Below are 12,975 nucleotides of genomic sequence, written 5' to 3'. Positions count from 1 at the left end.
ACCTTACTCATCTGTTGTTGGGTTTGCTACTCAATGATTTGAAATCAACAAGTTATTACAGGCCATGAATTCCAAAATTATCTCCCCTTCTTACTATTACATACAGTACCAGTGAATGTTTCCCCTATGTATTTCCCAATTAAATATTAAGCTAATCCCTTCCCCAAGCCTCCAAGGTAATGCTTATTATCTGCAGTCTATAGCATTAAAAAGATGATTAACTTCAATGTTGTTATTAGTTTCTCTTATATACACACACACCTCCCCCAAAAATTTACATTCCCCCCCCCAATATTATTTCAGTTTAATCACTGGAAAAGTGTCAGGAATTGATTTAAATAATTAGATGTTTAATGATACTATCCTACAGACTATCACTCTGATCGCAGAATTATAATATATGTGATAATCTGCTGGTGCAATGGGGAATTTATTCTTGATACTTGTAATCTCTTTCATTACTTTGGTTTTGCAACTCTGCACCATACAATTGGGCAACAAAACAATTGTTGGAGAATTTGCTTTTAATTTACTTACAGTTTATTGTTCCTTTCAGAAAGGATTTTACATGGTAAGCATGAAAATAAAAGAAAAAGATAATGTAAAAATATACCTATAAGTATTACAAAGAAAGATACCTTGTTTGATACAACTCTGCAAAGCCTTATTCTTAACAGAAGTCACTTAACATGTCTGAAGTGAGAAAAGGAGTCTTCAGGTCAAGTATGTCAAACAACATAAGCATGCATCTCTGCCAATATGCACCCTTCTACTTAGACAAAGGGTCATCTCACAAACATGAAATAATTTCTCCAGCTGGAAACTAAATTCATGGCTAACATACATATTTGCCCAAAACTTTGTTATTTTAATCGTATGTTGTAAAAACATGACTTTTAATAATGACTTAGAAAGATGTCTGCCTTGCAGCTGTGCAACCTTTCATTCACCACAACCATTTGTTCTGTTTTTTTCAAGCATTCAGCTATCAGTACAAAATAATTTCAGTATTTGGTGTTTAAAACCAAAAAACTCATACAGCTCTGATGCAGGCACACATTAGTCTGCAACTGCACAAATTCATTGTTTTAATATCTATATCTTCACCAAATACAAAGTGAAGTTCCTACCCATAATATTTACAAGAGAGCAAATTTTGAAGACTAATTAGAGCATATTCTGCAATTGATCACTTAAAGTTGAAATCACAAGTCTCAATAACCTTGATGGACAAAATGGGGGGATCCTAATCAGCTTCTCAGAAAAGAAACAAAAGGCTTGACACCTGACAGAACTGCAGGAGCTGGTATCCTCATTCTGCCAACCAACAGAAATACTCACCTTGACCACAGCTTGCTTTGCCATAATCCTAAATAAATTACAGCACTAAGTATAGTTCCAAGACCACAAAACCAGAAAGCAATATGAGAAAAGGAAGTAGTTGTTTTTTTTTTCCTGGTGATATGTTGCTTTATTAAAATTAAGATTAAGATGTCCACCTGCTCATTTATAATTAAGTGGTCCACCCCAGTAATCACTTGGAATTACTGGACCTTCCAGGTAAAAAGCTTTTTCCCCTCCACTCTTCTCTCTGCATCTTTTTCTGTACATAAGAAATGTGAAAATTAGCAATACAAGTGTAAACAATATGCAGATTTTAAGGTACCTATATGTAAAGAGCATGAAAAATTCTCTTATGTGTTTTAAAGAATGTGCAGGTACCCAAAAGCACACAAAACTATACTACAGTACAGGTGGCAGGAATTTTGACCAGAATTGCTGTTTGCTAAGCTTGTGTACTGAACAAGTAGTAACCTGAAGGCTCCTCTTTCTACACAAGGTGTCACAGTCCTTTAGCACATTCCATTAATAACATTTTTAATTTAAACTCCCAAAGTTCTTTTTTAATACAGTTCTCAGGGATAAAAGACACAGAAAATATTTTCATATTCTCCTTTAATGCGGAATAATTAGTTTTTTAAAATACCAACCTTCTTGTACATAATCATTAGAAAAATAAATCTGAGTTTAGAGACTAGAAGAAACCTGATGCTGATGGAAAGCCAGTGATATGTGAACAGAAAATAGGATTGGATCCAAGAACTCTCTTGTCATCATAAAAAGTAATCAAGTGGATGCACCAGAGAACAGTTTTTCCATGACTGTTTCCAGGACTGCAATGGTTCAGACAGTGAAAGATGCAGATTAGCCAACAGAAAATGAATAACTGCAAAAACAGCACAGACATTTCTGGAACTTTTTTCCAGTCTTGCTGAAACCTGAAATTATGCAAGTTTCTAGGCAAGAATAAAGTATTGAGAGAAGAGATCACTCACTGTAGAGTGCATCATCACTCTGCACTCTACACAGGCTGTCAATTCAGTTTCATGTTCACTCAGTGTTGTGGGCCTTACATAAAGTCATAAATTAGTTAGAATACAAATGTTGGAAGGCCAATAGCCTCTGCTCATATGTCAAGGCAGCACCTCCAAGCAGAAGGAGCCCTTTAACTACATGTCCCTGGAGCAGATTAAGTAGCTTCATAAATCCCTCTGAATAAAGTCTCACCTCCTGTGCAGTCAATACAATTCTGCTTACACTGGGGAACATTCCCGGGCATCATCCAGAATATCTCCATTTTCTAACAGCAATTTCCTGTTCTGGAACTAGATCTAGCTGTCCCCCAATGAAGGGGATGGAGATGTTTAGCACACAGTATAAGCACCAGGACATACAGGAAACCATGTTTCATGGATACATCCTCAGGTTCCAGCAATCACAGCTTCAGGATCTCCACAAGCCTACCATTACATCTGAACATCATGTTTAATACCTCCCCAATGGGCCTGTCTTCCAAGAAACTGTACAAATTCATAGTCTACTCATTTTGACCTCCCTAACATTACTGCACAAGTGAGACCCAGAATTCAACTCTACTCATGGGGAAAAAGCAATTCCTGGATTATAACTGTCATCAAGTTCTTCTATTGGGAGAAGTGACTTATTGCCTATTCACCCTCCCTTTATGATTTCAAAGATGTCTATAATATTGCCTCCCCACACCATTCAGCTGTCTTCTTCAGACTGAAGGGCTATAACTATTTAATACCTCCTTTTATGGAAGCAATTGTTTTCTTTCAATTACCCTGTCTCCTTCTCTGTATCTTCTTTGGTTTTACAATACTCTGAGATGATGCAACCAGAAATGTAGCATTTCAGACAACAGCAAACCTTGCATTTAAGCAGTGTAAAAATGAGATTTTTCCTTAATACTTTAAACTTGTTGACAGCTGTCAGGGTTGAGATGACATTTTAAAGAAGGATCCTCTTTCCCTTTCCTGAGCACTGACTATTTTAGAGCCTATCCATGCATCTGTACTGTCAGGTGACTTCTACTATAAATATATGTAACTTTGCATATATCAACACTGAATTTCATCTGCCATTTTATTACTAATATCAAAAGGGGTAGTATGATCCCCTCCCCAGGTTCAATATGCACTCTTAATATTTGTCTCTGCATCAGCCCATCCAAAGCACATGCAGTTTATACAACTAAACACAAACATGAAATTCCCTTGTAATCTCTGCATTCTCTTCTCCCTCTTATTCACTGCCAGAGCAGTGCTATCAATGCTAATTTATGAAACTTATTATTGACAGTTTACAGAATTATTACTTCATTTTTAATTGCTTCAAAATTTTTCATCTCCATTAGAGGCAAAATCATATAGTGGAAGACTAGGCAGTAGTTGCTGTAAAAGTTAATAAAAATGTAGAAAACAGATGCTTCTTCCATCCAAAAGCTTCAAGTCATAACAAGAAAACAAACAGATCTGCAAACTCACTTCCCCCATATCAACAGTTCCTACTGGCTCTTAGATGCCACCTTGCTTCCCCAGGCTCTCCAATGCCAAAAGCTAATGTAGTCCTGTGAACAAGTTTTTCTTCCACTGCTCCACCAAAACATACACCACAAAAACAAAGCATTGATTCATGTTCTTCCTGCCGTTTGTCCTTATAAGCAAAGCTGTAGGGGAGGACTGCATCTAAACATAAGAGGACTTATCAACTAGACTTCCTGCTTTGTGTCTCTTCCTCAATAGCAGGAAGCTACTTACATCCTTGTGTTGGCAATTAATATAGTCACCTTACCAGGCTGCCAGTGAGACAAAAGAAAAGTTCTGTACTCTGAAGAGCTCCAGCATGAGATGAGCCAATTGCTTATTCACTCGCAAATACCCTATTTATGTCCCCAAGGACTTTTATGTAGTCAGACAGTTTGCACTTCAGAAAGTTTTGCTGCACACAAAGTGAATAAAAGAATACTCCATAGTATTATGAGCCAAAACCCAAACAATCACAAGATTTTAAGTACTGCATTTTTTTTTTCCTTTACAGCTGTATGGGCCCACATTTGTGCTTTTAAGTTTGAAACTAAAATGCTTCTTTTGTTAATGGAAAGCTGATATCATCACATAATCACAAAACTTCAGAACTCAGGCTTTAAGAGAATAAACATCGCAAGCTGGCAGTATTAAAAAACATGAGCTGATGATAATGACAACAAGCCAAAAATGGTAATCAGCATGGGGTATTAGGAGGAATATTCTGTCCTTACTAAATGCAGATTTTCTCACTTACTAAAAGCTTACATTTCTTACCTTTTGTGAAATTCATCACTATGTTGCCTCAAGCTTGGAGCTCTGACTGAAGAATTTAGGAGCAGCATACTGCAGAGCAACATGGGGCCCAACACATATTGAACCTTGGTAGTAATTCACAAGGACACTATAAGGCTATTTGTAACAAACAGACTAGCACATTTTCAGAAACTGGGACACTTTTTTTTAATGTAATAACACCTATCACTAATGCAAGACTCATCATGGAAAAGGCAAAATGGTAATTTGATTTTAAACGTGCTAATTCACTTGTTTCTTCAGTGTGTGTATCTGAAGAGAATGAAATTTCTGGAGCTGCAATACTCCTGTGACTTCACAGAATCTTGTGCTGGAAATTATAATCACATTAAGGCATTCTTTTGTGTTCCCAAGGAAGCTGTATCAAGTTTCAGTGTTTGTAACAGCCACCTTTGAATCAAAAGTTTACCTAGGGAATTCAATAATGCTTCCTATTGCAGGATGAACTAATACAGCATTTAACTTTTTTATCATCTTCTGCAACGGAATTCTGCACTACTGCTCACTGATCTGTCTTCAGCCAGTTGATTTCCAGTGAGTTAAATAACCGATATTTTTATTGCCCTTTCTATATCGCTGATAACATCATTCATTCAGCAAAAACTGTTTGCGATACTTGGCTAGGTAGATTCTACCAAGGAGGAAGATTTGTTTTTCAGAGCGTCTCTCTTCCAGGTCTTCAGCCAAATCAGGTTATTGAACTCCCATACTTACTTAAATCAGAAGCATGCTCATTCAGGGGAGGTTGTCTCCCAGAATTGATTCCATTTGCCATTCCCAGTTGATTTAGATTTGAATGCTATGCTTCATAGAGCTGAAATACCAACAGGAATCTAGCCACAATAACTGCTTTGGGTGAGGGTCTCAAAAATTTGTTTTGGGTTTCTTCCTACATTGCTATGCTGATGCAGAAAGTAATCAGAAGCAGCAGAACTCTCACTTTCAGATTAAGTGACCCTGGCTATGTATACAATAGCAAGTAGAGCAGCATACCAAGAGCTGGTACTGAAGACCAAGTATTCATGCTACATACTTCAGGCATTTTACTTCAGACTAGTTCTGATCTGGTCCTGTGGACCAGAAACCCATTAGTTGAGTGCTTCTTCCAATCTGGTTTCATCTGGAAAACCTCAAGTTCATGTGATCTGTGATCACTCTGCAATGCAAACCTAAGTACAGTAAGTACAGATGACTAAGATTCACTTCAAAAGTTCACGTGATCCAAACACTAATACAGTTGCATGTACCCTGTACATTAGTTGCCTTCTTTCCTGCATTCAGCTATATCTTTATCTTGAAACGACTCTCAGACCCCTCATCCTTGTGCCTAATCAGCTTCCCAAACTGAAGGAGGGATAATATCTTAAGATACAAGCCATTGTGCTCTACTGTTGTGGTTTAACCCTGCAGGCAGCCAAACACCACACAGCTGTTCGCTCACTCCCCCGCCCCCACAGTGGGATGGGGGAGAGAATCAGAAAAAAAAAAGTAAAATTTGTGGATTAAGATAAAGACAGTTTAATAGAACAGAAAAGGAAGGGAAAAATAATAATAATAAAAGAATATACAAAATAAGCAATGCACAATGCAATTGCTCACCACCCACCAACTGATGCCCAGCCAGTTCCCGAGCAGTGGTCACTCCTCCCCAGCCAACTCCCCCCAGTTTACATACTGAGCATGACATCATATGGTATGGAATACCCCATTAGCCAATTTGGGTTAGCTGTCCTGGCTATGCTCCCTCCCAGCTTCTTGTGCACCTGGCAGAGCATTGGGAAGCTGAAAAGTCCTTGACTAGAGTAAGCACTACTTAGCAACAACTAAAAACATCAGTGTGTTATCAACATTATTCTCATACTAAATCCAAAACACAGCACTATACCAGCTACTAGGAAGAAAATTAACTCTATCCCAGCCGAAACCAGGACATCTACAGAGGGTATAAAGTGTCAAGCATGTTTTATCTGATAGATGAGTCAACAGACAGCCCAATAATCCTTATAGTTACATGAGAAAAGAAAATTCATATGATGGGAGGGACATTTAGCAAATGGTAAGAGGGCAAGACTACATAGACCTTTGTTGCTTATGTTGCAGGTGATATCAAACACCTGTATGTGCCTCAGAGGAAAAACCCAGGGTTCCTAACATGGACCTTTCCCTATTCAAAGAACAGCAGCTACTGGTTTACAAAGTTTCAGTGAAGGAAAACTCTAGCCTTCAAACAGATGCTTCCATAAAGCCATATGTAATAAAAGAATGTTTTCTATGGCCTGCAGATACTAAACAACGTAACAGCAATGGAAAGACAGGATCTGAAAGAGATCAGAACCATTAAGTGATCATGATCTATCCTGTATTACCACTTTCCAAATCAAACCTGTCCAATTAAATTAAAGGGTCCAATTAAATAAAAGGGAATGTCTTAAAGGTAGGCTGTCCGGGAAATAAAAGTTGCTCAAACCTTTTTTTTTCTTTTACTATCACCTACTGTTTTTATGAACACCACAGTCTGGTATATACAGCTTTCCCCAGTCAAAAAGGACTTTGCCTAAACCCTAACTATCCAGAATTTGAGGTCAAGACAAAACCAATAAACTCGGAAGTCACTTCAAGGTCTATTCACCTAAAATTTGAAAATTTAGGTCAATTACTCAAAAACTGTCCAAATTTTAGTTCTGTGTGCATTTATACAGAAGTAAAATAGTTCATAACAGCTAACAAATGTACAGAGAACCAAAAAACCCAACCTTTTTATAGTTAAAAAAACAATCCAAAGCAACAAGGATTCTACCACACTAAGAAGAGTGTGTATTCTCTTGACTTTGCAATACTCATGTTCATGCTTAACTTTTAGGAAAAAAAAAAAAAAAAAAATCACTAAAGTTGATGTGACTGTTCATGCAAGAAGTGGTATCTTCAGTTTCAGGTTGGAATATACTCTTCATTATCTGCCCAAGAATGAAAAAGATACTACATAGTACAGAATACAATTTAAGGATAAGCTATCATATTAAAAATGCTAAGTATACAAAATTAAACAGGTTATCAAATTTAACTTACAAACTCTCAGAGCAATATAAGACCATTTCTTTTTTTTTTGTGAAGTAACATTGATTCAAATTTCTACATCATCCTCTAAAGCAGCTTTTAAAAGCTCTACACAGATGTCCTGGTTCCAGCTGGGACAGGGTTAACTTTCTTCCCAGTAGCTTGGGGGGTGTGCTGTGTTTTGGGTTCGGTGTGAAGGGAGCGTTGATGGCCCATTGATGCTTTGGCTGTTGCTGGGTGATGCTTGCACCGGGAGGGGGGAGCACAGCCGGGGTGGTGGACCCAGCTGGCCAATGGGGTATTCTATACCATGTGACATCATGCTCAGTATAAAAACCAGGTGGGGGGGGGGGGGCTCGCCCCCCGTTCGTGACACGCGGTCGGCGAGCGGTTGCGTTGTGCATCGCCTGCTTTGTGTATTCTGTTATTGTTGTTGTTCTCATTGTTATTATCACTGTTCTACTTAGTTTTATTTCAATTATTAAACTGTTTTTATCTCAACCCGGGAGCTTTCCTACTTGTGCCCTCCCGATTCTCTCCCCCATCCCACCGGGGGGGGGTGATCGAGCGGCTGCATGGCGTTTATTTTTGCTGGCTGGGGTTAAACCACGACAGTCCTTTTTGGCGCCCAACGTGGGACACGAAGGGTTGAGATAATGACAGATTATTTAGAGCATATTAAGGAATTTATATCTAGTAACATATTAATTTGTTCTGCACCATGCTCTTGTTTTTACTGTACCTGTTAAAAATTGGAGTTGGGTTTTGTAGTCTGTTGTGCTCTGCCGTGATTAATGATGTTTTGCCTGGGAGATTTGTTACTAAAATGCTGGCATTGGGGGTTATTTGGTATTTGGGATTCGTAATGAAGCCGTTTCTGCATTTCGGGTACCACCTCATGGAGACCATTAGCAATTATACCTTTTCCTCTGAGAGATTTTTTATGGAGGAAATAGAGAATGGCACCCTCGATACTTTTCTCTATGATGTCATCTCCTTTGTTAAAATAACTTGCCAGTACCTCGAACATCCCTGGGTAGATAAGATACATCTATTGGTACTCCTTGGGAATATTGTTGCGGTTTTATCCAAGGTTAGTAAGCAATTTAAGAATGTCATCCAGAGATCTGCCCCAAGGCTGGATAGTTATGAGTGGCAGGGCGAGTGGGATAGCATGGGCAAATGCCTAGGGCGATGGGCACCCCCAGTGTTCTGGAACTTTACCCCTGAACAAGTGCAGAACCCTGAAAAATTAGTAGAATATTTGGAAGAAGTATGCTGTCACCCTGGCCATTCTAGGGAGACACAAATCACTGCAATGTGCTGGGGCCTGACCGATGCTTACGGAGCCCTGTTTAACACCACTCAGAACCCCCAAGGGGAAGGAAAGGTCTCTGCAGCTGATGACAAAGCAACAGGCCCTGTGGCTACCCCACCCCCCACGGCAAGCACAGCGGCTCCCTCGCCCCCCAGGGCAGGCACGGCAGCTACTCCGCCCCCTGCGACAGAGAACCAACCCATGCCGGTATCAGTCGCCCCTATACAAAAAAGAAAATGCACAAGAAAATCAGCTCGTCTAGTAAGGGATGAAGATGAACCAGGGCCATCACGAGAACAGGAGGAGGAGGAGGCAGAACCCGTAAATGAGATGGTGACCACCCCGATCCCTATCTCTGGGTGAGCTGCGAGATATGCAAAAAGACTTCGCCGTCATCCAGGCGAGCACATTGTCACCTGGCTGCTCCGATGCTGGGATAACGGGGCCAGTAGCCTGGAATTAGAGGGTAGGGAAGCCAAGCAGCTGGGATCCCTTTCTAGGGAAGGGGGCATTGACAAAGGGATTGGACAAGGGGCACAAGTCCTCAGCCTCTGGAGGCGACTCCTGTCAGGTGTGAAGGAAAGGCATCCCTTCAAGGAAGATGTTATATGCCACCCAGGCAAGTGGACCACCATGGAGAGAGGTATCCAGTACCTGAGGGAATTAGCTGTGCTGGAAGTGATTTATGATGACCTGAACAACGAGCAGTTATCCAAAGACCCAGATGAAGTCAAATGCACCCGACCCATGTGGCGGAAGTTTGTACGGAGCGCACCAGCGTCACATGCAAACTCATTGGCAATAATGACCTGGAGAGATGGAGAGGAACAAACAGTGGATGAACTGGCTGGCCAACTCCGGCAATATGAAAAAAGCCTCTCTTCCTCCCTACGGGCCTGTGTCTCTGCTGTGGAGAAACTGTCTCAGGAGGTCCAGCAACTCAAAGAGGATATGTCCTACTCCCCACCTGCACGGGCCAGTGTCTCAGCCATTAGGAGCAAGCGTTCCTCTGCTCAAGAGAGGAGACATCGTGGGTACACACCCCAGGGCACCCTGTGGTTTTACCTGCGTGACCACGGAGAGGACATGAGGAAGTGGGATGGAAAACCTACCTCAGTCCTACAGGCACGGGTACATGAGTTGCAAGGGAAAACAACCACAAAAGGGGGTTCTTCCAGGAAAACTGCTGCTCCAGTCTCCAGTGAGTTCCCCAGACAGAGTAGAAGGGCTGATTCCACTTCCGACCTTAACAAAGGGACTTTTGATTCGTACTTACAAGAAGTGGATAGCGAATACGATGACCAGGACTAGAGGGGCCCTGCCTCCAGCCAGGTGGAGGAAAGGGACAACCGGGTTTACTGGACTGTGTGGATTCGATGGCCTGGCACATCAGAGCCACAAGAATATAAGGCTCTCGTAGACACCGGTGCGCAGTGTACCCTGATGCCATCAGGCTATAAAGGGGCAGAACCCATTTGTATTTCTGGAGTGACAGGGGGATCCCAAGAGTTAACTGTGTTGGAGGCCGAAGTAAGTCTAACCGGGAATGAGTGGCAGAAGCACCCCATTGTGACTGGCCCAGAGGCTCCGTGCATCCTTGGCATAGACTACCTCAGGAGAGGGTATTTTAAGGACCCAAAAGGGTATCGGTGGGCTTTTGGTATAGCTGCCCTGGAGACGGAGGAAATTAAACAGCTGTCCACCTTGCCCGGTCTCTCAGAGGACCCTTCTGTTGTGGGGTTGTTGAAGGTCCAAGAACAACAGGTACCAATTGCTACCACAACAGTGCACCGGCGGCAATACCGCACCAACCGAGACTCCCTGATCCCCATCCATGAGCTGATTCGTCGACTGGAGAGCCAAGGAGTGATCAGCAAGACTCGCTCACCCTTCAACAGTCCCATATGCCCAGTGCGAAAGTCCAATGGAGAGTGGAGACTAACAGTAGACTACCGTGGCCTGAACGAAGTCACGCCGCCACTGAGTGCTGCCGTGCCGGACATGCTAGAACTCCAATACGAACTGGAGTCAAAGGCAGCCAAGTGGTACGCCACCATTGACATCGCTAATGCGTTCTTCTCAATCCCTTTGGCGGCAGAGTGCAGGCCACAGTTTGCTTTCACGTGGAGGGGTGTCCAGTACACCTGGAACCGACTGCCCCAGGGGTGGAAACACAGCCCTACCATTTGCCATGGCCTGATCCACACTGCACTGGAACAGGGTGAGGCTCCGGAACACCTGCAATACATTGATGACATCATCGTGTGGGGCAACACAGCAGAGGAAGTTTTCGAGAAAGGGGAGAGAATAGTCCAAAGCCTTCTGAAGGCCGGCTTTGCAATAAAATGAAGTAAGGTCAAGGGACCTGCACAGGAGATCCAGTTTTTAGGAATAAAATGGCAAGATGGACGTTGTCAGATCCCAACGGATGTGATCAATAAAATAACAGCCATGTCCCGCCGCAGCCAGCGCCTCGTCACCACGCGCTATTACCCCGGGGACGACGATGCCACGACCAGCAGCAGCAGCAGCTCCCTGCTGGGGGGCCAGCAGCTCCCCTTCAAGGAGAGCACTGGCAGGACAATCAGGAGGAAATCGAGCAGCACAAAGCGCCTTTCTCCTGCCCCCAGCACCCAAACCTCCTACTACAGCGAGTCCCTGATGAGCGAGTCCTACCTGGGGGGCAGCCGGGGCCTCGCCGCCCTGGGCAGCTCTGTGCTGGACGATGCCCTGGACAGCAGCATGTACTGGGGTGGGGAGCTCTCCACCAGGAGGATCCGAGGCCCGCTACACTCCAACTGAGAAGGAGATATTGGCAGCATATGAAGGGGTTCGAGCTGCTTCGGAAGTGGTTGGTACTGAAGCACAGCTCCTCCTGGCACCCCAGAAAGAATTGAGTCAGACAACGGGACTCGCTTCCAAAACGCCCTCATAGACACCTGGGCCAAAGAGCATGGCATTGAGTGGGTCTATCACATCCCCTACCATGCACCAGCCTCCGGAAAAATTGAACGATACAACGGGCTGTTAAAGACAACACTGAGGGCAATGGGTGGTGGGACATTCAAGCATTGGGACACACATTTAGCAAAGGCCACCTGGTTAGTCAACACTAGGGGATCTGTCACTCGAGCTGGCCCTGCCCAAACCAAACCCTTACGTACTGTAGAGGGGGATAAAGTCCCTGTCGTGCATATGAGAAATATGCTGGGGAAGACGGTCTGGGTTGCTCCTGCCTCTGACAAGGGAAAACCCATCCGTGGGATTGCTTTTGCTCAGGGACCTGGGTGCACTTGGTGGGTGATGAGAAAGGATGGGGAAGTCCGGTGTGTACCTCAAGGGGATTTAATTTTGGGTGAAAATAGCCAATGAACTGAATTGTACGATGTTAGTTATTGCATAGTACTGTATGTCATCACTTCTATGGTTACCATATGCCATATTAACAGTATTACAGTAAGAATCACCCAGATTAATGTAGGATGAACTCCGATGGAACTGAGCAAGGTGCAACAATGATAGAACCGGACGAGCGCCCAGAACTGGCCTCCGCATGCAAGAGCACACCACCACACACCATCTCTCCTGCCCTGCAAGACTGTTATGACAGGTGGAACCCGAAGTCATGGACTAAATGAACTCAACGGACGTTTTAGAGGGATGGCCCATGGACTAAGGGAATGATATCTCTGTGTGTGTATATATCAAAAGGCAGGGAAAAGTAGCGGTGACTAATTGGAATGTATGGGAAAATGTGAGACCTGGGCATGATGTAGATGGTACAGAAAAAGGGGTGGATATTGTCCTGGTTCCAGCTGGGACAGGGTTAACTTTCTTCCCAGTAGCTTGGGGGGTGTGCTGTGTTTTGGGTTCGGTGTGAAGGGAGCGTTGATGGCCCAT

At 43.0% G+C, this 12,975-nt stretch overlaps 1 protein-coding gene across 1 annotated transcript in view; it reads right to left on the bottom strand.

Moving 5' to 3' along the window:
• The window catches only part of LOC142075024 (ADP-ribosylation factor-like protein 15), a 220,056-nt gene extending 215,309 nt beyond the window's left edge, over positions 1-4,747 (bottom strand). The window contains exon 1 of the mRNA XM_075136014.1: positions 4,665-4,747. Coding sequence (XP_074992115.1) covers positions 4,665-4,747 — 83 coding nt within the window. The remainder of the gene's footprint in view (positions 1-4,664) is intronic.
• Positions 4,748-12,975: the final 8,228 nt, after the last annotated feature.

Source organism: Calonectris borealis, chromosome W, assembly GCF_964195595.1.
Source record: "Calonectris borealis chromosome W, bCalBor7.hap1.2, whole genome shotgun sequence".
Classification (NCBI taxonomy): domain Eukaryota; kingdom Metazoa; phylum Chordata; class Aves; order Procellariiformes; family Procellariidae; genus Calonectris; species Calonectris borealis.
Note: the sequence above shows the minus strand (reverse complement) of the source record. Positions and strands in the feature narration are given on the sequence as shown.